The following is a 21,718-nucleotide window of genomic DNA, read 5'->3' as shown; positions in this document are numbered from 1 at the left end:
TTCAATGGTTCAAACTACAACAGTTCGATGCCGTCAACAGGGGCCTTGCCACGTGACCGTACAATATTGATGTCCAATCTTGGCATCGACTCTGCCACCGGCGACCATCATGAGAATCCCTCGAATCCCTCGTCTGACTCTCTTCTCTGGCCCAAATTGTTCTCTTTGTGATGTCAGTAGTTCTTCTCGTATCCATTCATATTTGCATTGACCAAAATTTTCTATAGATTGCCAAAGCAGAACTTGCCAAAGTCCGGCAGTCGGTGGGTTTTCCCTCTTCCGAATTTCACCTCAAAGACTAACGTGTGGCGTCTTCCTGTCCAGCGCCCTTTCGAACTGGATACCGTGAATATCCAGGACAAGGGTCAAGAGAGGTGGAAGAAGAAGTATGTGTATTGGATCCCTGCTCTTCACCTTGAAGGGAAGGAGATCGCCAAAGGCCGATGGGACGCCCAGACGGTGATGAAAGCCCTGTCACAGTGGGACGAGACAGTGGCAGCGTCGTCGAGCACGTCTACAGCAACAACGACAACGTCTCAATCAGCGTCGAGCGCGCAGCAACCGACGACAGATCGACAGGAGACACCCCAGAAGTAATATTGCCTTTCTTCGCGCATACCATTCCTCAGGACTTGCCAAGCGAATACGAGCCGTTCGGCGTCTACGACCGCGCATACCAACGTGTTCTAGGGGCTGACGAAGCTGGCAAATCTGAGGAACCTTTCACCCTCCGTCCCCGGTGCTTCAACTGTGGTCACGAGGAGCATACCGTCAAGGAATGTCCCTTTCGACTGGATTACTGCCTTATAGATCTTTCACGCCAATACTATAAATTTTCTCAAGAAGCCCTGGGTGTGGTACCCTCGAACTGGCAACGCGTCCATATTGCGGAAGGCTGGAGACAAACACGGCTTGACTGGCTTGACCACTTTGAACCGGGCACCGTTAAAGGGGAATTGTTGAAAGAGGCTCTGGGAAACGACGACGCCCCGTGGCTCCGAAACATGGCGATATGGGGGTATCCTAAGGGGTGGGTTAACGTTCAGGATCCACGAGACCTTGTCCGCGAGCGTATCTGGAAAGAACACGGTGGGGACGTTGAATTGGACCTCGAGGACTCTGAACCTTTTGTCATAGTCGGCGACGACGGGCATACCGAGGAAGTTACTTTCGCGGACACCTTCAGGCCCAAATCTACGGTCTCAGAGCAGCAAGAAGAGGTGTCTGAAATTAACAAACCCACTCCCCCTCCCCCTCCCAAGCGATGGGCTCAATATCCGACAACGTATTTCTCATCCGAGCTTCTACCTATTCATAGCGGTTTCAACCTGCCACCTGTCTACGATGAGCAGGGTGCTGGACCCCCTCCCCCATCCACGGAACCTCCTCCTTTGCCTCCTCCACCTCCTGATGAACCACCGCCCTTACCGCCGCCTCCGCCAACAGAACCACCACCTCCGCCCCCACCCTTACCTCCACCACCACTTCCCCCCACTGTTCTGCCACCACCGCCTTCGCCCCATTTCCCTGAATCGGAGGTCGTCGACGAAAACAGCGACATGGACATGTCTGATTCTGACTGAACGTCGTATCGTGGTCCAGCGGCTCGGCCATTTTTCGTTTCCCTAGTTTTACAATCGTTGTGAAAGGCACCATGACATTGTGACTATACCTGTACATACTATACCCTATAATGCACTATCCTCTGAGAGTCGTAACCGATGTTTTGAATGCGATTCACTCATGGAGGGAGGACGAAAAGGGGCTCTTGCGCCAAATCTGGCAGGTGTAATAGGTCCGAGAGTGCAGCGTGGGAGCCTCTCGCCCTATGCAAAAAAAGTTCCATAGCGTTCGCCGTTCATTGACCCCAAACCACGACCCCAATTCCCACCAAAATGCCTCGAAAGAAGAAGTCAGGATCTGTCGGCGACAAGGCCGCCAAACCCAAACCCTCCAACGAACCCTCAACATCCAAAACTGCACCAGAACGGACCGAAAGTTCTGCAGAACCATCTACTTCCTCTCAAAAACCTGAAAAGTCGACCGAAAAGGCGTCTTCATCTCCTTCAAAAGATTCCAAGGAATCGTCAAAAGAACCGTCGACATCGCCTTCTAACGATGGGAAAGAACCGTCCACTTCCAATGGAGCCTCCGCATCTGCCTCGACGTCTACCACCTCTGCATCTACTTCAAAACAACCCGAACGCGTGCCCTTCAATACACTAGATCTCTCTGAACCGACACTCCGAGCTTTGAAGGATATGGGTTTCGAAACGATGACCTCGATTCAAGCTAAATCTATACCCGTTTTGTTGGCGGGAAAAGATGTTTTGGGAGCTGCGCGAACGGGATCTGGAAAGACACTCGCTTTCTTGATTCCTGCCGTCGAACTGCTGCATCGGTTGAAGTTCAAGCCTGTTAACGGTGCGCCTTTTATCGCTCCCGGAAGTAGTGGAAGTGGAGTACTGATAAGGGTTTGTTTTGGTTGGGAATAGGAACGGGTATTATTATCCTCACCCCCACCCGTGAACTCGCCCTGCAGATCTTTGGTGTTGCGAAGGACCTCATGGCGTACCACTCGCAGACGTTTGGTGTTGTGATTGGTGGTGCGAACCCCAAGGCAGAGGTTGATAAACTCTCGAAGGGTGTAAACTTGTTGGTGGCTACGCCTGGTCGTCTTTTGGATCATCTTCAGGTGGGTACAGTCGTTGGATGCCATATTATGCTCGCAAGGGTCTCTGATGCTGACGCTTTATCTTTTCCCAGAATGCCAAAGGATTCGTGTATCGCAACCTCAGGGCACTGGTTATCGACGAGGCCGACCGGATATTGGAGATTGGTTTCGAGGAGGAAATGAAGAGAATTATCTCTATCCTTCCTAATGGTACGTCTCTCCACCCTCTACACTCACCAATCCCATTTAACCTCTTTATTCCATCTCCTCTCCAGAAAACCGCCAATCCATGCTCTTCTCCGCCACCCAAACCACAAAAGTCACCGACCTCGCCCGAATATCCCTTCGCCCCGGCCCCGTACATGTCGACGTCGACAAGGAAGAAGCCACCAGCACAGTCTCTACCCTCTCCCAAGGCTACGTGGTCTGCTCCTCCGACATGCGCTTCCGCCTTCTCTACACCTTCCTCAAGAAAAACCTCAAAAAGAAAGTTATTGTCTTCTTCTCGAGCTGTAATTCGGTCAAGTACCATGCGGAGTTGTTAAATTATATCGATGTGCCTGTGTTGGATCTCCATGTGCGTTTTGCCTTGTGTCTGCTTTGATCTGTGATTGTGTTGGGTGCTAACGGACGGGCTTTACAGGGAAAGCAAAAGCAAATGAAGCGAACGAATACCTTCTTCGAGTTCATCAATGCCGAGTCTGGGATTTTGCTTTGCACGGACGTTGCGGCTCGTGGTTTGGATATTCCACGGGTGGACTGGATTGTGCAGTTTGACCCTCCGGATGACCCTAGGGATTACATCCATCGTGTGGGTCGTACGGCTCGTGCAGGCAAGGTTGGAAAGAGTTTGTTGTTCTTGTTGGAGAGCGAGCTTGGGTTTTTGCGATACCTCAAGGATGCGAAGGTGCCTCTCAACGAGTACTCGTTCCCTGCTGAACGGATAGCCAACATCCAGACTCAGGTGCGTCGCTTTTCAATTTACATTTCTGCCTCGAGCTAATGAGAGAGTGTGTAGCTCGAAAAACTCCTCCAAAAGAACTACTTCCTTCATAAATCGGCCAAGGACGGTTTCAGGTCGTACCTCCAATCCTACGCCTCGTACTCGCTCAAGAAGATTTACGACGTCAACAAGCTCGATCTGGCAAAGGTTGGCAAGTCATTTGGGTTCGCTACGCCTCCGCGGGTGAACCTCGTCGTTGGGCCTGGAGGCGGTAAAGGCAACCAGGCGAAGAAGAGGAAGAGGAATGAGGATGGGTCGGAGAGTGAGGATGTGCTGGAGCCCTTGGAACCGGAGGGTACAATCTCTGGAGAGGAAGGTGACGAGAATGTCGTGTCGAGAGGAGGGAATAGGCGGGAGAAGCAGAGAAGGATTGAGACGCTGGGTAAGAAGAGGGTTGAGAAGGAGATCTTTAGGAAGGGTAGGGAGCAGAAGCAGCAGCGGCAAGGCGGTGTGCAGTGGAGTCGTTGAGTATATTTTCGCATTTGTTGTTTCCTTTATTACCGTCGTACTGTAATGAACAAGTGGGTTGTTCTGGATTGTTGGTCGACGACGTCATACCTCAGCAGCCTTAGTTGGAGAAAGCTCGGTGGCCTTGAGTCGGTACCGAGGCACAAAGAGCCTCTGGAAAGTCGTAGAATCGTCATGTGTGCCTGTTTCCGTTCACATTCCGTGGATTAGGATACGCTAACCAAGTCTAACCGAGTCTAACCGTCTTGTGTAGCCTCCTGTATCCGCCTAAAGCCTGCCTGACCAGCTCTGATGGGGTTTTCGGTTTTATCGGTTTTGCCGTAGAGGGTAGCGTGGTATCCGGGCTGGGCGGAGGAGAGGCGGAGGACGGATATTGGACCCGTTTTTGCCGTCTTCGATGCGAGCGATGGTGACGGAGTGGTGACACAACTTGTACTCATACTACAACCACCGCCCTCTCACTCTCTCACTATAAGCAGTAAGTTGTGTTATACCATCGTTCCGCCGCTCTTCCGATTGTCTAGAGCTGAAATTTCGCCTCAAGTGACAAATTGTTCAGTACCAAATACGAATAATTCGATGGCGTGTCTGGGAGACGGATGACGACACGTTGGCGAGCGTGGACACCCCCTCTGGGTCTCAGCAACGTTGTGGTTCAGAAATCAGAATCAACTATTCCGCCGCCTAGGCCTGTATGAACTTGTGGACGCCGGGAATGGATGAGGCGTGGACAATGTGTACCACGACGGTGGCCATGCCTCTCGATGCGCCAGCTCCACCTCCCGGCGGAACATGAGCTCTACAACGCGACAGAAAATTTACTTCCTCGAGGCTCTTGGTGAACGTTCGAAGCGCCTGGAAAAATTGCCGAGCGCCCCTCTCAGTGCCATCAAAACGATTTTCCATCAAAAGCTAGATCTGGGCGGAAGGAAATATGACGGAACATAGATTCACTTTTTGGGCCCTCGACCCCTCGAACCTTTGGGCGAGTCATTTTCCTGTATATGGGTTGCGTTCTCATCGTGAGTTTTAGTTGATTCTTATAGTAGGAATTAAAGATCGCGGTTGCTTAACATCCTAAATACAGAAGAAGGTGGCCGGGAGGCGTGTCCGACCCCTGTTTGCTCTGTCAGCTTGCCAGGGTTCAAGGTCTCCCTTGCGCGCTTGAACCTAGCCTCATGATCCGAGTCAACTCCTGTACCCTCTTATGGATATTGGAAAATTTAGAACTGGACACCATCGTCACTGACAAGGTTCCCTGATAGGCGGACCGTGGAGCATATATAAAGATGCCTGGCTTTTTGCCAGTACTTATTGAGCCCATCCCAGATTTTCATCGTGGCGTGCCTCTTCGTGTTTGCATCTCTACCCTCTGTCACGCGTACATCATGTCGACCGTGACCTCTACCTCTCGCCTCGGCGACACGCCCCTCTCCGTCTCTCCCTCCAAGTCGCTTCCGCCGTACACTCCCTCGCAGCCTGCTCCCCTCTACTCTGACTTGCCCAACACGGGCGAGCAGTCTCTGCAGTACACCCCTCGCGTCGGTCAGTCCTGGTTCCTCCCCGACGGTGTTTACACCAAACGTCAAGGCAAAACCACCATCCTTCTATACAACCAGGAGGACAACGCCCAGACGCCGGAATATAGACAGAGCGGCATCGTCAGTGGTTGCATCACCCTCCATGACGCAGACCGCATTCTCGAAGTCTCGGTATTGGTAAGTCCACTTCCTGGTCACGCCCCACCTCCTCCTAAGCGCGTTCTTCGCATGACAGATCGAAGGCCGGCTTGACCTCAGCGTAGCCGAGAGCACGAACAACACGACAATTAAGACAGTGCATTCCACCACAACTCTATGGAAGAAGCAGCCTCCCCGCGCGAATCGAGATCACAACGGGCCCGAATCGGATATGGTTATGCCCTCCAAGTGCCCAAACCAACTCGCCTTTGCGATGCCCTTGCCCAAGAATTACCAGGATTCCACAGGAACCCACCCGCTCCCGCCTACATTCCAAACTCTCGACTTTGGCCAATCTGGCATCTTTGCGCGGAGTTCTTATCGGCTTCGAATTACTGTGAAGAGAACCCCGAAGCTTGGTTCTGGGTTCTCGTTGTTGGAGAAGACGAAACAGTATGTTGTGTTTTTTTTGGTTCTCCCGTGACAGTGCTGACAAGTATTGGTTGGTTATTTTAGTATCTTCATTCCTTTCGATTACTGGCCTCGGACACGCAGTCAGCAACCCATTTCGTCATGTAATGGGTCGTTGGCACTCATCAAAATGTTACCAGACCAATGGTACCAATCGACATCCACGATTGATGTTCCTTCTCCACGAGGGAAAAACGCTGAATTCCAGCCTGTGACTGCTAATGTGAGTATCTGGTGTTGTGGCTTTGGGAGACGAGTTGCTGAGTCTGGTGTTGCAGATCTTCGTACCTGATCCCCGTGTCTATGCGTTGTCGGATTCCATTCCATTCCACCTCCAGCTCTCGGGAAGAGTCGACTCTCTTCGGGCTTTGGTTGCGCCTGATACCCTCAAGGATACCCTCACATCCCCCAACGATACCCACACCTCTTCATCTCGCCCCACCTCATTCAAACCCTCCACATGCATCAAAAAACTCCAGGGCGAGATGTCCACCTCCCTCCGCGTCTTCCTCCTCCGCCAAATCCGACTCGAAGTCAAAGGCAAAATCCGCGTTCAAAACGTTATCATCGGGGAAGCCCAGCTCGAGGCTGTTCCGCCGGTGATGACGGATAGCTATCGTCTTCCCGTCGATTGCCGGGAGGAGTATATTAGTTGGACGGGGACGCTCAAAGTTGGGGAGGGGTTGGAGAAGTTGATGAGGGAGTATCCGCTCTTGACACATCCGGATACGAAGACGGGTGGGTTTCATGCTGGGAGTTATCTCAAGGTTAATGATTTTGTTGCGTTGAGTGTTGGGTCGTCGAATCCACCGTGGAAGGATATTCGGTCGAGTATTGGGATTAAGCTTGTTACCGAGTCTTGGGACGATGGGGAGGAGGTTGAAGTGCCTTTCTTCTGATGTCTTTCTCGCTTTCTTTTTGGTCGCCCCATTAGATTTTTGCTATCGCTTTCCTTTCTTCATCATGCTTTCGTTCTTCGTCTTTTGTTGTTGGCATATTTTGGCTCAAGGTTTCTAGAGGTGCTTATGGACACTGCTATTTATATGGACTCGCTTCGCATTCGCATTTGCTATGTTATTTTTATGCAGTTCTTACGACGGTACCATCGGGTTCGGGGGTCTAGGAATAGTTCATGTTGTTATGATTAGAGCTTCAACGCAATTCATTCCGTTTCCACAGGTGTCTGAGAGCTTTCTAATCCCATTGGCAATCATGCGAACTGAGGCATGGGCACCTTTGACAAGTCCATTTCAAGGGAGTGGAGGGTAGGTAGTATACCATCCAAAGATAACGAACGGAGAGGTGGTGGAAAATCTAGTCTGCATTGATGTAAGTCGCGAAGAGGAGAGGTGATAAATACGTTTCTAATCCTGTGTTTCGGGGAGTAACACCTTCCTCCTGTACTTGTTCTGGTCTCGTAGCCACTGTAACGAAGAAGAAGTAAAAGGTAAGCACCACAACTCGTAAACTTCCATTCCAACAGAGAGAGAGAGAGATGGTAAAAACGTACCTGTCGGTATTGGTGCAGAGATCCAACTCTTTCGCCGTAGTAGTCTGGTACGGGAGCTGTGGGGCTCTGCAAGGATGCGTCTACGCGGTTCTTTGCGATGCGGCGGAGGAATTCTCGTTCTTTTGCGTCGATTAGGTGGACTTGGTGACGGTGGCTGAAGCGCCAGAGTGCACCGCCGATTGAAGGGCCTACTAGGACGCCGGCACCTATTATGAGAATATAGAGGTAAGCAAGGGGGAAAGGTTGGAAACAGATTGGGATTGCGGTTGGGATTGGGATTGGGGAGTTGGAGGGAGGGGACAGAAGGAGGTGACAGAGAGACATGACATACCGAGGCACGCGACGGTGAGGATTCCGTATGCCATGAAGGGGTCGATTCCCTGTTGTTTTCGTTAGGATTTTGGGTGGGAGGTGGGTAAGGATATTGGAACACACGAAGATAGGTTTCAGAGGGTCAGTCTCTAAAGAACCAAAATATGCGAGTCCAGAACCGAATCCGAGCAGACCTGCTGGGATGGTCGCAGCCTACACCTTTACCGTCAGCCAACACACATATCACCAACAATCTCAAAAAGACAGCGTACCGTTTCCCAACGTCTCCTTCCCCTCCTAATAGCGAGATATTCCGGCCAGGTGAGGTCGTGCTTCGCGGGCGCCTTGGGAGGAGGCGCGTTAGGCTTCGCTGTGGTCGATTCTGCGGTTGCATAGCCCCTCGAGAGTCTTGACGCCTTGAGCGAGGTATTTCGTGATGTAGTTTGGAGCCTTGCGGCTGCTTGTCGGGATATCGACAGCGACATGGTTTGTGCGTTGTGGGTCGTGTTCGCCTTGGCCAAACGACAGACGGGACGGGACGATGACGAGCCGTGTTTTGGTTGACGGGAACAAATTTCCCGATCGGGTAAGGAGTGAAAATGACCACGCTCGGCACCGTGATGGGCGACGGTGAGCGCCCAATCAATTTAGCATCTGGACACTGCTGTGCAAACCAACTATCGACTCATGCTTATGACCCTTTCCCTATCTTTTCTACCATGGCGTGCCAGGCGTGCTGCGTAAACTGTCGCTCTGGTCCAGGGCCGTCCGAGTCACCGAGCCAGGTTCAAGACCCGTTCCAACTCGACAACCTACTCAAGGCGGGGACGATATCCGTACAACTGGGCGACGACGTCCGCCCAGAAGTCTACTGCGAACACAAGCATGCGGGGGACGGCTGGCACCCCTACAAAGGCACCTCGCCGTTTCTCCCCTTGACCAATCTCGTGGACGTCAAGGTGTGCCAGGACCTCGAGTTTCTGGTGAAGCACCAGTTTGTGGACGCGACGTACAATGTTGTTGGGGATCAGAAGCTGGTCATTAGGGTGTATCTTATCCCTTACGACTTGGCGGGCACGAGGGGTGTGCTGAGGAATAGGAAGGAGGGCGTTATGGTGCCTGGGCGCCGGTTTATGCGCAACTTGATACCGAAGCTGGTAGCTGACTGGGATGGCGAGGGAAAGGTTGTCGAGGGGAACGTCTTCCCCAATTCCAAAGTTCGTCGACGCCCTCTTGCATCTTGACTGCTACTTACTGTCTTCCAGGACTCTCGAACGCTGGCTGAGATCTATAGCGGTCTTTCCTCGCCAGACCCAACGCCAGTACCAGGATACGGCGAGATCTCGTCTCGCCTGCTGGACCATGATGATAACTTGGAGGGCCTCGGACTTCGAAGCAAGCTTTATCGTTACCAAAGACAATCAGTCGCTGCTCTTTTGCAGCGCGAACTGGACCAACGGAGCGTCAAGAGCCCTGTCTACGTCCCTCTCACTGACCTCGGAGGTCGGTCTTTCTACTTCCAACCGGGAACGATGGAGATCCTGCTGGAGAAACAGATGGTTCTGCCTTGTCGAGGCGGGATCCTCTGCGAGGAGCTTGGTACTGGGAAGACGGTCATGATTATTGGCCTTATTCTTGCGACATTGAGGCAACTCCCCCAGCCAGAGGAATCATTGCTAGACGACCGGCCTATTTTAACCCCTCTTTCCTTCAGAACTTTTCCTTCGACGGAATGCGTGCGAGCTCGCGGGAGGTTCGGGTCTAAAGACCCGCCGATAGGGGACAGGGTTCCGTCCTTGGTTGAGTTACTGCTTCATCGCAGTCGCACCGCCCCGGTTGACGCTATTTGCAACTACAACACACTCGCAGAACGACGTCAGGCAGAGAAGGCGGAAGAATTGGAAGAAAGGCTCGAAAACCTCCCTTTGGACCAATTGCGCAAGGCGACAGTTCCGTTCTATTTCCACTATGACGGGGACCCACTCGACCTCGCGCGAAGCAGAAGACGGAAGAACGATGCTGCCCCGAAGCGTATGTACTTGTCGGCTGCAACCCTGGTGGTTGTTCCAGCAAATCTCCTCAGTCAGTGGGATAGAGAGATCAGCAAGCATGTCGAGGCTCCCATACGTGTTTTGATACTGCGAACAACCACACCTGTTCCGTCTGTCAGGGAATTGGCCTCAGATTACGACGTGTGTCTCCTCTCTTTCGTGCTCTTGCAATAGCTGACCTGGACTCTTTAGATTATCTTGATGACCTACCCCCGTAAGCAAAGGCCTGTTGACCTATCTGCTAAATTGATTCTTTCCTGCAGGGTTCACTGCCGAATCGGCGAAGAAAGCCATCTCCAAGTTGCATTCATGGAAACTCTGCGAATGCCCTGAAATCCCAGGCTCAAGGGTTCCGGACTGCAAGTGTCAGGTTCAGGATGTGTCTCCCTTTCTCCAGATTAGATGGAAACGACTCGTTATCGACGAGGGGCACGTCTCTGCTTCCTTGACCACAAACCTCACGCCCTTTGCCAAACTGCTCAGCGTGGAGAGGAGGTGGGTCGTCACAGGCACACCCACGACCAATTTATTGGGCCTTGGTCTCGGCAAGCGCACGATAGAGGAACTGCCGAGCATGGATCCTTCGGAAGATGAATCCATACCCATGGATGTCGACACCCATGATACCTTCGTCAGCGGGAACTTCAGCACCTTCGACATCAACGCCAACCTCGCCGCCGGCCGCAAAATCGATTATCTACCATCTACCGAACCCGAATCACCAGCTTCTTCTCGCTCGAATGATAGTTCCCCCGGACCGTGCGACACCGCAGTTGGTCGTGTTTGGAAGACCTACGACCGGGAAGACCTGCGGAAGCTGGGGAATATGATCACCCATTTCATCGCTGTCCCTCAATTCGCTAGCGATCATAAACTCATGAGTACGCATGTTACCGATGCGCTCATGGATCCTTTGGGTCCTCGACCAGGCGCTATCACCGTCCTTTCGCAAATCATGAATATGACCATGATACGACATCGGTGAGTTGGTCGCCTTGTTTGATCCTAATCAAACCTTGACGTTGTTGTTCCCATGTTAGAGTCGAAGATGTAGAAGACGACGTGATTCTCCCGCCCCTAACGCACGAGTCTGTTCTGTTGGAGCTCGACCCGTTGGCGGTGATCTCGTATAACAATCTTCAGGCTGCTATCGCCATCAACGCAGTTGACTCGGAACGAAAAGACCAGGTCGGTTCTTTGATTTTCTCTTGAAGTTCACGCTCTCATTCGTCGTTTCTTTGACAGGATTATCTCTTCCATCCGTCTGTTGGTACCCTTGTATTTGTAATTTTCGCAGGACTGCTTATCTTACTCCATGGTAGAACACCGATCACTTACAAACGACGGTGAAGAACATGTCACAGTGAGTTCCTTTTCGCGACCGTTGGGGATATTTCTAACGCAGAGAATCAGGTTGATGTTCTGGCATGTCGACGATGAACTGTTCAACGTAGAACAGCTTTACGTTGACGGCCCAAAGCACATCAGAAACGCGTTGGACCGTGGTGCATCCACAGAGGACCTGCGGCTTCTCAACGATGCCTTGAAACATGTGTCAGCCCTCCTTTCTTTAATTACCTCATGATATGAGTGTCTGACTCTTGCCTAGGGCTATTGCTGCGAATAATCCGTTGTGGAAGGCCGTACAGAGGCATGAAGATGTGGTGTATCGTGTTCATTCCATGCCGCTAGCCGTATATGACGCATGGAGAAGGACACCCGGAAGTCAGGATCCTGCAGACCCTACTTTTGTGGGGTTCCTACACGCCGACAGGCTTATTGGTCTGTATGACTGGCTAGTGCGAAGACCCCTATCAAGTGAGCAAGACCTCGTAACCAGGGGCCAGCACGTCTCCGTTCGCGATGCAGCGCTGCGCAAAGCGTTCATGGAGTCACAGCAGAAAAAGTCTGGCAAGGGAAAGAAGAGGGATTCCTCAACCTTACTCGAGCAACCGCCGGTGCACAGTCAGACAGCGGATAATGCTCTCAGGAAAGCTTCGGCGAAGGAGACGTTGAAGGAGATGCAGACTGAGCTGGATGCGTCGATGGCGTTGATTGAGGGTGCTGCGGAGGAGGATGCTGATCATTCGGATGGTCTTGCTCTGAGTCCTGCTAAAGCTGAAGCTCCTGGTGAAGGCGGGAGTAGACTCTCGAGGTTGGCTGAAAAGTCATGCCTTTATCCCGTCAAGATTGGAGCTTCAACCTCTAGCAAGTTGAACTATATCATAAACGAGGTTGGCCTCCTTTTCTTTTACTCCGGGACTTGACTGATTGATGCCTTGCACTAGGTTCGACAACACGCAGCCAACGAGAAATTCCTCATTTTTTCGGATTCGGAGCTCACCCTGGCTCATGTCGCCGAAGCACTCGAGTTGATCCACGTGCGGTTCCTGCGGTTTACTACGCAGGTCTCCCCGCAGATTCGTGAACAGCTCGTGTTGACGTTTGAGACCTCGGAGAAGTATCGAGTGTTCTTGATGGAGTTGAAGCATGGTGCTCGTGGATTGTAAGTCGTTCCATCGTACTTTAGAGAGGTGACTGACTGGATGATATGTAGGAACCTGGTTTCGGCTTCGCGAGTCATTTTCTGCGAACCTGTTTGGCAAGCCGACGTGGAGAGTCAAGCTATCAAGGTGCGGCATGCCATAGCTCTACTGTGCTAAACCATCCTGACACCTGTGTCACAGCGTGTTCATCGTATTGGACAAACTCGACCGATCACTGTGAAGACCTTGGCCATCAAGGGGACACACGAAGAAAACATGGTTGCGCGGCGCCATGCCCTGCACAATACCCATGACAAACTTCCGAAACTCATTGAGGAGGCTGGGATGAGGGACTTTATCGCTGTAAGCATTATCCTTTGCTGGTGTTTACCCACTCTTTTGATACTGACGTCTCGTCCAGAACCCTAGATTCATCGAAACGTCACCACAGACTGTGCCATTTACCCCATTCCCTCTCATCGATTTGCCTCGGTCAGAGACCTCGACTAAACTCACGTTCAAATTACCTGCACGTCAGTTAACGCCGTCCACGAAGAGAGTTTGGGTCAGCGACCCCATTATTGACACTGGCGATGGCACTCAACCACTCGAGGCTCCTGCCCCCCCAACTACACCTCCAAAGAAGCGAATCAGGTTTGCGGACTGATTTCGGATTATCGTTCGTTGTTCATTCTTTGTTGTCCATATTTCTTGCTTCGCGTGCTATCCCCTACGCTAGTTGTACAGTACTGTTGTTGTAACATCCTCTCCTACACTGTTGTCATGTATTTTAGAGACTGCATTCCATACCCATCTACTATTTCTTGCTGACCCTTTCGGCATGAGCCGTTAGAACCTCGTTCAACCCATCCCGCTTCAAGCAGTTATCGAACGAAAAACTCTTCGCTAGTTCCTCCAGCTGTTGTTCGTCCAATCCCAGGAACAAGTCTGCCCACTCTTGCACCAGGTATTCTGCCACCAACATCGTTCTCGCCAGTCTTGTCGTCCTCTCCGGAACGGTCCACAATGGCGGGTAGAGCTTGAGGTGGGATTTATCCTTGATGTTGTCCTCGATCAAGGAGATGATGGGGCTATAGAATTGCTTGACGTGTTGGTCGTCTTTACCCCAGGCGTCTGCTGCGAGTCTGTGTTTCTTGGCGAGGAAGTCTTTGAAGCGTTGGCGGTAGGGCGTGTCTGGGGAGACGTAGACCATCCCTTGGAAGCCAATGTCTTTATAGAGCCAGATGGACCAGCTGAGGCGATCCTAGAGTCGACACCCGTCAGCCTCGCACAACGAACGCAAAGTACATGTAAATTACCTTTTCATAAATCTCCAATTGGTCCTTCAACACGTTATATCTCCTCTCATTAATATCCTCCATCGCATCGCCATCATACTCCCTCCTCGCATACACAGGCCCCCACTCCCCATTCCACACACACAAACCCCTCTGATCCATCCACTCCCTCTTCCTCTTATACGTCTTTAGCAACCTCTCCTTCTGGGCCTCGGAGCCCTCATACGGCTCCGGCGCACTCGGAAACCCATAAACAGCGTAATCATGTATCGCATACGCCGTATTCGTCCACCTCGTCCCCGCATCCTCGGGAAACTTTGTAAAATCCGTCGCAAACGTGTTCCCATCGAGGAAGATGATATGGTTCCCATCAATCTCGCGAATAGCCTGATGCAGCCTGTCGTACATCTTGATCAAACCCGCGTGCTGGGGGTGCGGGTCCGCGGGCTCGTTGAGGACGTTGTAGCCCGCGATCCAGGGGTTGTCTTTGTAGTGCTTTGCGAGCTCGGTCCAGAGCCAGACCAGCCGGTCTTGGAAGTCTTTGTGTCTCCAGAAGTTGGCGATGTGCACGCCGGCGTCGGCGTGCCAGCCCCCGCTCTGCCCGCCGGGTGCGGTGTGCACGTCGATGACGGTGTAGATGGAGTGTTTGGCGCAGAGGGAGATGGCCCTGTCGAGGTGCTTGAAGGCGTCTGGTTTGAGGACGCGGGGGTTCATGTCGTCTGGGTGTAGCACGGTGAGTGGTCATTTAAATGCGGGGATAGGGGCTAGTGATGCGCACCTTCAAAGTGTCGGTACCCCACTGCGATTCGAATGCAGTTCAAGCCCAAAGACTTGAAGAAGATGGCATCCTTCTCCGTGAAGAAATGCTCCAGGAACTACGACACTGCCTTGTCAGCTAGACTGACGGTCATTCCTTCGTCAGAGTGTACCTTGTCAAAGAAGAAAGCGGCCTTCTCCTTGCCGATGGTCTCCTCCAACGCATCGCGTACCTGGAACTCACAGGCCGGGAAACCTAGTCAACGAGGCCCAAAGATTAACTTTCCCGCAGCGTCAAGTCTGCCTTGCAATACCTGAAATGAAGTTCTCCATCCTAACCGGCTCATTCAGCCTTCGCACCCGCAGCATATCAAACGGTGACTCACGTCATCCAACCACCAAGCCCAGCCCCATGCAACACAACCTCATTGTTGTCCTGGTCCACAATCCGGGTTCCATCCACTTTCAAGAACGCGCCTGCAGCCATGGTCGTAATTAAGTGTGATCGAGCAGGGTCACCTTTCATTCCAGGAACCGACCGCGCCGCCCTTATATCTATTACAACGGGGATACCTCGGGACTGCGAGGGACCACGAGACGCTCGCCGTCGTATCTCAGTATGCGCTTGCCTTGAGATGCCGTTCCACTGAAGAGAATAGGAAGATCAATATACCCATCTTGAGTGATAGGAGAAGACTTGAACGGCTGTAGTTGTTGGAGCAGCGATGCAAACGGCTAGTATTATCACCAAAGCCAACCCGGTACAAAACAGTGGATGACCTAGGAGAGCTGCAAAAACGTAGTGTCGATACCATGCGAGAAGTCCCAAACGCATATCCTCTGTGACAAAGTGGGTCAGTACCTTGCAGGATACTTTGAAAGGATGACGTACCTGATCCTCTCCACAAGAGACAATCTATGAGAGGGACATTTAGGCGCACGGAAACGGGAACGGAAAAGAATGAAAGCATACCTTCGTGCAATCAAAGTCGATACAAAATATCCTCCCAGTATGTCCCCCGGCCAGATCTGCCACCAGCTTACCCGTGTTCTTGTCCCACACCTATGCCCGAACTGTCAGCCTAAGAAGAAGGCAACGTGAACAGCACATACCTTGATGGTCAAATCATAACTCCCACTCACAACAAAATCATCGCCCAACGAAACGGTCCTAACCAGATTACCGTGTTGATGATGGTGGTTAACGTTGCTTCCCGAGGCAGACCCCGGCCTGCGGGGGTTCTTCTCACTTCCACAAGACTGGCACAGGAACCCGGAAGAGAGGCCTGCTGACCCCGCAGTTCCATCCAAAGGGAACGGAGCAACGTTCGATGAAGCGGCGGTCATGGCGCGGTCGTACTCAGGTGAGGTCGACCATCCTTGAAGAGTGGAAATGTCGAATACACGTAGATGCATGTCTGAAGAGCCGGAGGTAATGATAGGTGGCATGAAGTCAATGGAGGCAATCCCCCTCGAGTGGTGGTTATCGAATGTGCGCAGGAGCTTCCCGGTTTTGGCGTCCCAAAGTCGAATGGAGCGGTCGCCTGACCCCGAAACGATGTATGAATCAGATATAGAAACCGCGTTGACCGCTGCTCGATGTTCGTCCAAGATGAAGCGTAGAGTGAGATCGGGGAAAGAGTATATTCGTATCGAGCGGTCTGGAATCACATAACCCATGGGATCAGCGTTTTGAGTTGAAATGAAGAGCTAGCCACCCCACTCACCCTTTGAACATGAGACCAGCTGATGGTCATCGAATCGCACGCAGAGAACGCTGTCTTCATGGTCTGTGATCGTCTTCACAAGCTTATTAGCTCTCAAGTCCCATAGCGCGACTTGCCGGTCACTGCCAGCACTCGCCAAGTAACCATTGTGAACACAGATGCTCAACACGGAGCTCGTATGCACGTTACTGATAACGCGTTCCACTAACCCGGTCGCGAGACACCACTGCCTCACGGTTTTGTCCCTGGACCCGGTAAACAACAGTTGGCGACCAGTGTCAGGGTCTGTGTACAGTTGCAGGCAGTAGATTGTATTGGTGTGGCCACTCGCTGGTGCCCCTCGCGTCTGCAACGCTGATAGTCGATAGGAGGAGTTTAGGAACCGGTTTCGAAGCCGAATATGGGTTTGATGCAGAAGTTTGTAGTCCGGTTTGCGAGGGGGTGAGACAGAGTTGAGCATGGACGGCGCAGAATGCCGGACCTGCTTCCCCCGGGAGCGGTTGCTGAGCCGAGATGAATTCGAGAATGAAGGCGCAATGGCGCTGGGCGCCGGTGGGGCGACGAAGGACATCGTCATAGACGTCGAGGCGAACCCCGAGTCGAGTTCGGCGTACATCATAGACAGCTCTGCTTTGGCGTCGTCGAGGGTGTTGATATACATGTTTTCTTCAGAGTCGGAGTCGGAGTCGCCCATTCCCTCGTCGTCCGACTGGTCCCATTCGCGGTTGGACATGTTCAGGGTCTGGTCAAAGGGTTGTGGACGCGGTGTCGGGCGCCAGGCCCATCCGTTTGCGCGGCATAGGCGTTTCCAGAGGCTTTGGTCGTTGGCGAGGATCTGCCACCGCTTGCAGACGAGGCTACACGTCAATAGAGACTGGTATGGCAGGTTCGAGAGGACTTGGAGGGCGAGTTCAATGGGTAAATCCTGAATCAGGGTCCAGTGAGCGCGACGTTTGAGAATGAAACAGCGGTGTCTACGCACCCCTAGGATGTCGAACTGCAATAGTGGGTTGAGACGCCGCTGGACCGCTGCTAGGCGAGCCCTGGGGAGCGTCGAGAGCAACTTCCAAGCGAGCTCTAATAGGCAACAAGCTGAGTCCACCGTGTCCACTGTGGCTTTGGGACGACGAGCACGCACCTTCGACATCGTCTGTTGCGCGTTCCTCGCTGTTCATGGTTGTTCAGAAGAGAGTGTTGTGGAGGTAGGTAAGAAGGAAAGATATAGAGTCGGTTGTAACATAGCGAAAGTTAATGGCAACCTTGACTGATAGGTTCCGCACGTGGATGATCGAATGTGCACAAAGCGGAAATGCCACACTCTTCCATCATCACCTTGCATCGCCGTCGATATAATGGAACCTGGTAACCGAATCCGCAGCCTCCAGCCAATGAGAGGTTTTCTGGCTTTTATGGGAGCAAACTGGGACTTTATTCGAGGACTGGGTGGGTTTAATTCTCGTCCCGGGGCAGTTAAGAGCAGACTTTTCCCTTAGACCGGTCTTCAGAGAGGCTTCGGAGAGCAGGGAACGTTGTTCACCTGCATCGGTTTCTCAATCATTCCGAATACAGTCTGTCGAAACGAACAGCGCTGTCCTCACGATATGTCAGAACCACCTACTGAGACAAAGACTGAAAGAGTTCTATTGGTCAAGGTGCGAAAGATAGAAAGGTAAGGTAGGAAACAATCATCAGGTTGCGATAGAACATACCGTTACCACTATCAATTAAAGAGCTACCATCTAATTGGAATTCGGATATCATCCGGGCATCGAAGTGGGTGCTACAGTATCAGATGGTTGCCCTGTCTTAGTCAAACTTTGGAGGGGTGAGAGTCTAGACCCCAGTGTCCGGTTTAGAAGGGTACGATGGGGCCAACATTCCCGGAGCACTCTGCGCCCACCTCCTTTTACCGGATTAAAGATGAAGGCCAGTGAGATTGGGGAGAATGTTGCAAGAATGGTCAAAATTATGACTGGGATGCAATCCCCTTTACTCGAGGAAGATGTGACAGACGAGACCCAGGCTTGGGACGATTTACGATTGAATGCGGAAGCAGGCCCAAGCCAGCGAGCTGTGTTGTCACAAATCAAAGATGCTTTACAGGCCTCTAAATACAAAGGATATGAGGCTCAGAGACATGGCATCGAGGAGATCTGGGGTTGAGCGAACAAGGTGGCAATTGCAGATTGAGTTGACAGATGCTTCAACGATACACGACCCAGGCCCTGAAGACTCGCCAAACACGGAGGCTTATGTAGTGACAGAGGTGGAGCAGGTTGATCAGCCAGAGAGGATGAAGGCCGACCTCGTTTTCCTGGCGAAAGGGAGTCTGAGCGAGAAACCCAGCATTAGTAACCAGACTTTCAGGAGATCCAGACTTTTGTATATCTGCCGTTTCTCTAGAAGATGCGCCGCTGGCCACGCTGTCGGGTAGAGTAGACCCAGCGTTCTGGTCAGCCGTAATCTGAGCCAGTTATAGATTCGTACAAGCCGATATCGTTTAAACCCGAGATAGCGCTTAGACCAGGTTCCAGGAAGTGCGAGGATGAAGCGACACGCGCAAAACGCGTCCGAAAAAGGAGGCAAACGCGATTATCTGATTGGTCCATTTAGTGATGCGATCAAATGCGATTTTCCACGCAATCTGCGCTCTAGCCTTTCGCCCAATGTCGTTTCTCGCGTTGTCAATCGAAAACCTTCGAAAATGTTCTCCTGGCAGTTCCTTTCCTATTCGATCAAAGTTCTTTTGAATTTGAAGAGGGCTTGGGAATTGGAAACTTCTGACTCAGGGTCGAGGTCGAAGAACCTGGGGTCTACGACTTGGATGCTTGGCCTAGGACTGGGGCAACGGCAGCTCTCACAGCAATTCATTTCTGAGACTTTCACCATTGGCTGATTTATTTTCATGTTAACAGGACCCTGGATCGGGTGCGAATAGCCTGCAGTGACTCAGGACCGACATCCGTAGAGTGTGACAGGATAAACCTCGCCGTTTGTCGCCTGTTCTTACTGAAAATGTAGGGCGGAACGGAACATGGGCGATAGAGAAATATTCAAGGACCGATTGATGGATGACGAACCTTTTGACGATCGCCTAAAGCTTACCCTATATCTTCAATGCCCTGCACCGAACCCTGGTTCCCCTAGGTTCCCCCCTCTCTCCCCACTTATCCCATCTGTAGCTTCCTCGCTACAGCTGTCCCACCCACAGGTAACCATGGCGGGCTCACACTACCCACCGCTTCCTCAAGGCCATCCCTGTCTTCTGCCGACCGAGAGCGTATTTGACGCGTCCAGGGCCCCTATTGGAGGCGGCCGCGATGTCGTCCAGTCTCTTCCTCAAGTCTCCAGCCGCCTGATCGCGGGCGATGACCACAGTGCGATGCGCGGTGTGCCCAACGAAATCATCGCGCTCTTCCTGCGCTTCGCGCTGGAGACTGCCAAGCAGGATCGCAGACGTCAAGGACACCACTTCGCCGAGACAGACCCCTTCCTCCTCAACACTCTTCGCTTGGTATGCACGTCATGGAACGACATCGCCCTCTCCACCCCACAGCTTTGGCGCGGCCTCGAGCTGAACCTCGACCTCTGGAAGCCTAACCACTTCTCCGCCAACCTCGCCCACTTTGCTGATACATGGTTCAACCGCGCGGGGGAGCGAGCACCACTGCGTCTACATATCGTGGGGCAGGGTACGCCAGTGCTGCGCAAGTTCGAAAGCAGTAACTGGGCGAGCTTCTCAGGACAGTTGCTCCACATCCTCATGGGCACCGATCGCAATTGGGTAGAGTGGCATTTTGATTCCGCTCCCCTGCACAGGGCGTGTCTTCGCAAGGGAGGGCTGGAGTATGCGTGGGGCTTTCTAGGTCTCGGGGACGTCGTCCCACCATGGACCAATCTGAAGAGTCTTTCGCTGGACCTCTCGGATGACGACCGTGGACCTCTCCATGTCCGTGGTTACGGCCTGTTTTGGACCCCAGAGTCACTTCCCGCACTTGAAAGCCTTCATGTTCGCTCCAAGCCCACCACTCCTGTTACTCTCGACACCTTCCCACCTCACCTTCGTTCTCTGCATCTCACCGACTGTCTCGATCTCCTACCTTGTGCCCTCAGTAACCTTCCATTGCTTGAGGAACTGGTTGTCGAGTCGACGGACCCCGATGCTGCTGTTCCAGCATTTGGGCTGTTGTCAGAGGATGGGTTAGAGCCACGTGCCCTTGAGCGACTCGTCTTCATTGGGCGCGGGGCGGCTGCAAGTCTTGTCGATGCCGTTCCTTCTCACTTCACCTTCCCTTTCTTGAAGGTACTTCAATTGGCTGGGGTTTCGTCTGGGAACGCCGAGAGGGAGTTAGATGGGTCATTGCTTGGCGCCGCGCTGAGTCGACTCCTTGAGAAGTGCGAGTCTCCAGAGGTGACTGTATCTTTGGAAGATAGCGGACTCTCATCTGGTGCGATGCATGCCCTTTTGGACTCACTCCACTCTGGCTCCGACGATCGATCCTCCTGTGGAGTTCACCTTCGTTTGGATTGTCCCGTGCCATACCCCACCTTCTATCACACCGAGGAACAACGCCAATCACCCTCTTTCCCCATCAAGAGTGTTGCATTGAGGTGCGCAGCACGCCACGCCGATCTGTTGTCCTTCCTTGAGGGGAGGATCTTCCACATACCCACTGGGATGGATTCACACCACACGAAAGTCTTCGTTCCGCGTCTTCCTGAGCTCCAGCGGCAAGGGGTCGCGGGGAGTTATCAGGGACTTGATATTGAGCACCTGAACTCCGTTTCGCTCGACGCTCTCTTCACGTACGACATTTTTGGTCATCAGTATCATTTGGCTTTAGACTCTTTCGCGCTTTCAAAGGACAATGTTTCACCTTCATCTTCGGACACTGCTTCAATCACGGTTTAAGTTATAACCTTTCTTTATTATCGTTGGGGATATCGGTTTCGGTTTTATTTAGGGAATTGGTTTCGCGGATATTACTTATTACATACTGGCCTGTTACTGGCCTGTTACTGACTTTTCTTTATGGTTACTTCTACTTCTACGACGACATAGTACTCAACATGATAGCACTCGTATTGAACGTTATTTATCCAGGATCGCTTTGGGCCTTTATGCACTTTATGTTGTTTGTTACTTATGGAAATCTCTTGTACTTATTCTATTGTAGGGCTCTATACACGTTTTGCCGTCACTTGATCGATTTTGATTGCCGGGTAGTGCTAGTCTGCATTGCGGAGTTGCTTGAAGTGGGGGCACCGGGCTTCGTGACTCGA

The 21,718-nt window shown here is 52.2% G+C and overlaps 9 protein-coding genes across 9 annotated transcripts; 6 read left to right on the top strand and 3 right to left on the bottom strand.

Moving 5' to 3' along the window:
• Positions 1-109: 109 nt before the first annotated feature.
• Positions 110-1,583, top strand: CC1G_10587 (hypothetical protein; the record flags this gene model as incomplete). The annotated part of the gene is made up of 4 exons (XM_001832859.2): positions 110-172; positions 228-263; positions 325-593; positions 641-1,583. The coding sequence occupies 4 exons, from the start codon at positions 110-112 to the stop codon at positions 1,581-1,583; spliced, it is 1,311 nt and encodes a 436-aa protein (XP_001832911.2).
• Positions 1,584-1,895: 312 nt separating this feature from the next.
• Positions 1,896-4,207, top strand: CC1G_10586 (ATP-dependent RNA helicase HAS1; the record flags this gene model as incomplete). The annotated part of the gene is made up of 6 exons (XM_001832858.2): positions 1,896-2,424; positions 2,496-2,695; positions 2,767-2,884; positions 2,950-3,251; positions 3,318-3,638; positions 3,693-4,207. The coding sequence occupies 6 exons, from the start codon at positions 1,896-1,898 to the stop codon at positions 4,143-4,145; spliced, it is 1,923 nt and encodes a 640-aa protein (XP_001832910.1). The 3' UTR covers positions 4,146-4,207.
• Positions 4,208-5,470: 1,263 nt separating this feature from the next.
• CC1G_10585 (hypothetical protein) lies at positions 5,471-7,194 on the top strand (the record flags this gene model as incomplete). The annotated part of the gene is made up of 4 exons (XM_001832857.2): positions 5,471-5,863; positions 5,922-6,277; positions 6,341-6,518; positions 6,574-7,194. The coding sequence occupies exons 1-4, from the start codon at positions 5,534-5,536 to the stop codon at positions 7,192-7,194; spliced, it is 1,485 nt and encodes a 494-aa protein (XP_001832909.1). The 5' UTR covers positions 5,471-5,533.
• Positions 7,195-7,418: 224 nt separating this feature from the next.
• CC1G_10584 (presequence translocated-associated motor subunit PAM17) lies at positions 7,419-8,610 on the bottom strand. The gene is made up of 5 exons (XM_001832856.2): positions 8,390-8,610; positions 8,241-8,330; positions 8,137-8,185; positions 7,806-8,011; positions 7,419-7,719 (listed from the first exon to the last, which is right to left on the bottom strand). Exons 1-5 carry the CDS (start codon positions 8,600-8,602, stop codon positions 7,660-7,662), a joined length of 618 nt encoding a protein of 205 aa, XP_001832908.1. The 5' UTR covers positions 8,603-8,610; the 3' UTR covers positions 7,419-7,659.
• Positions 8,611-8,836: 226 nt separating this feature from the next.
• On the top strand, positions 8,837-13,321 carry CC1G_10583 (hypothetical protein; the record flags this gene model as incomplete). Its single annotated transcript, XM_001832855.1, has 13 exons — positions 8,837-9,334; positions 9,383-10,309; positions 10,361-10,382; positions 10,432-11,149; positions 11,209-11,356; positions 11,414-11,434; positions 11,491-11,531; positions 11,582-11,722; positions 11,778-12,402; positions 12,457-12,674; positions 12,726-12,801; positions 12,856-13,017; positions 13,076-13,321. The coding sequence occupies 13 exons, from the start codon at positions 8,837-8,839 to the stop codon at positions 13,319-13,321; spliced, it is 3,843 nt and encodes a 1,280-aa protein (XP_001832907.1).
• A 150-nt stretch (positions 13,322-13,471) lies between these two features.
• Positions 13,472-15,195, bottom strand: CC1G_10582 (endoglucanase family 5 glycoside hydrolase; the record flags this gene model as incomplete). The annotated part of the gene is made up of 6 exons (XM_001832854.2): positions 13,472-13,918; positions 13,974-14,671; positions 14,731-14,827; positions 14,858-14,941; positions 15,048-15,060; positions 15,095-15,195. The coding sequence occupies 6 exons, from the start codon at positions 15,193-15,195 to the stop codon at positions 13,472-13,474; spliced, it is 1,440 nt and encodes a 479-aa protein (XP_001832906.2).
• A 71-nt stretch (positions 15,196-15,266) lies between these two features.
• On the bottom strand, positions 15,267-17,610 carry CC1G_10581 (F-box/WD repeat-containing protein 11; the record flags this gene model as incomplete). Its single annotated transcript, XM_001832853.2, has 7 exons — positions 15,267-15,413; positions 15,601-15,624; positions 15,682-15,771; positions 15,822-16,369; positions 16,436-17,360; positions 17,418-17,512; positions 17,574-17,610. The coding sequence occupies 7 exons, from the start codon at positions 17,608-17,610 to the stop codon at positions 15,267-15,269; spliced, it is 1,866 nt and encodes a 621-aa protein (XP_001832905.2).
• A 745-nt stretch (positions 17,611-18,355) lies between these two features.
• On the top strand, positions 18,356-18,598 carry CC1G_10580 (hypothetical protein; the record flags this gene model as incomplete). The annotated part of the gene is made up of 1 exon (XM_001832852.1): positions 18,356-18,598. The coding sequence occupies one exon, from the start codon at positions 18,356-18,358 to the stop codon at positions 18,596-18,598; it is 243 nt and encodes an 80-aa protein (XP_001832904.1).
• Positions 18,599-19,652: 1,054 nt separating this feature from the next.
• Positions 19,653-21,468, top strand: CC1G_10579 (hypothetical protein; the record flags this gene model as incomplete). The annotated part of the gene is made up of 1 exon (XM_001832851.2): positions 19,653-21,468. One exon carries the CDS (start codon positions 19,653-19,655, stop codon positions 21,345-21,347), a length of 1,695 nt encoding a protein of 564 aa, XP_001832903.1. The 3' UTR covers positions 21,348-21,468.
• Positions 21,469-21,718: the final 250 nt, after the last annotated feature.

This window comes from Coprinopsis cinerea (assembly GCF_000182895.1).
Source record: "Coprinopsis cinerea okayama7#130 chromosome 2 map unlocalized cont3.2, whole genome shotgun sequence".
In the NCBI taxonomy this organism is placed as follows: domain Eukaryota; kingdom Fungi; phylum Basidiomycota; class Agaricomycetes; order Agaricales; family Psathyrellaceae; genus Coprinopsis; species Coprinopsis cinerea.
The sequence above is the reverse complement of the archived record's forward strand: the minus strand, read 5'-3'. Positions and strand labels throughout refer to the sequence as shown.

Coding starts and splice junctions, on each gene's coding strand:
- CC1G_10584 (XM_001832856.2), bottom strand. CDS start 8,602: ATGTCGCTGTCGATATCCCGACAAGCAGCCGCAAGGCTCCAAACTACA. Junction 8,331..8,389: donor GAAGGAGACGTTGGGAAACG/GTACGCTGTCTT, acceptor GTAAAGGTGTAG/GCTGCGACCATCCCAGCAGG. Junction 8,012..8,136: donor CCTCACCGTCGCGTGCCTCG/GTATGTCATGTC, acceptor TTCTCATAATAG/GTGCCGGCGTCCTAGTAGGC.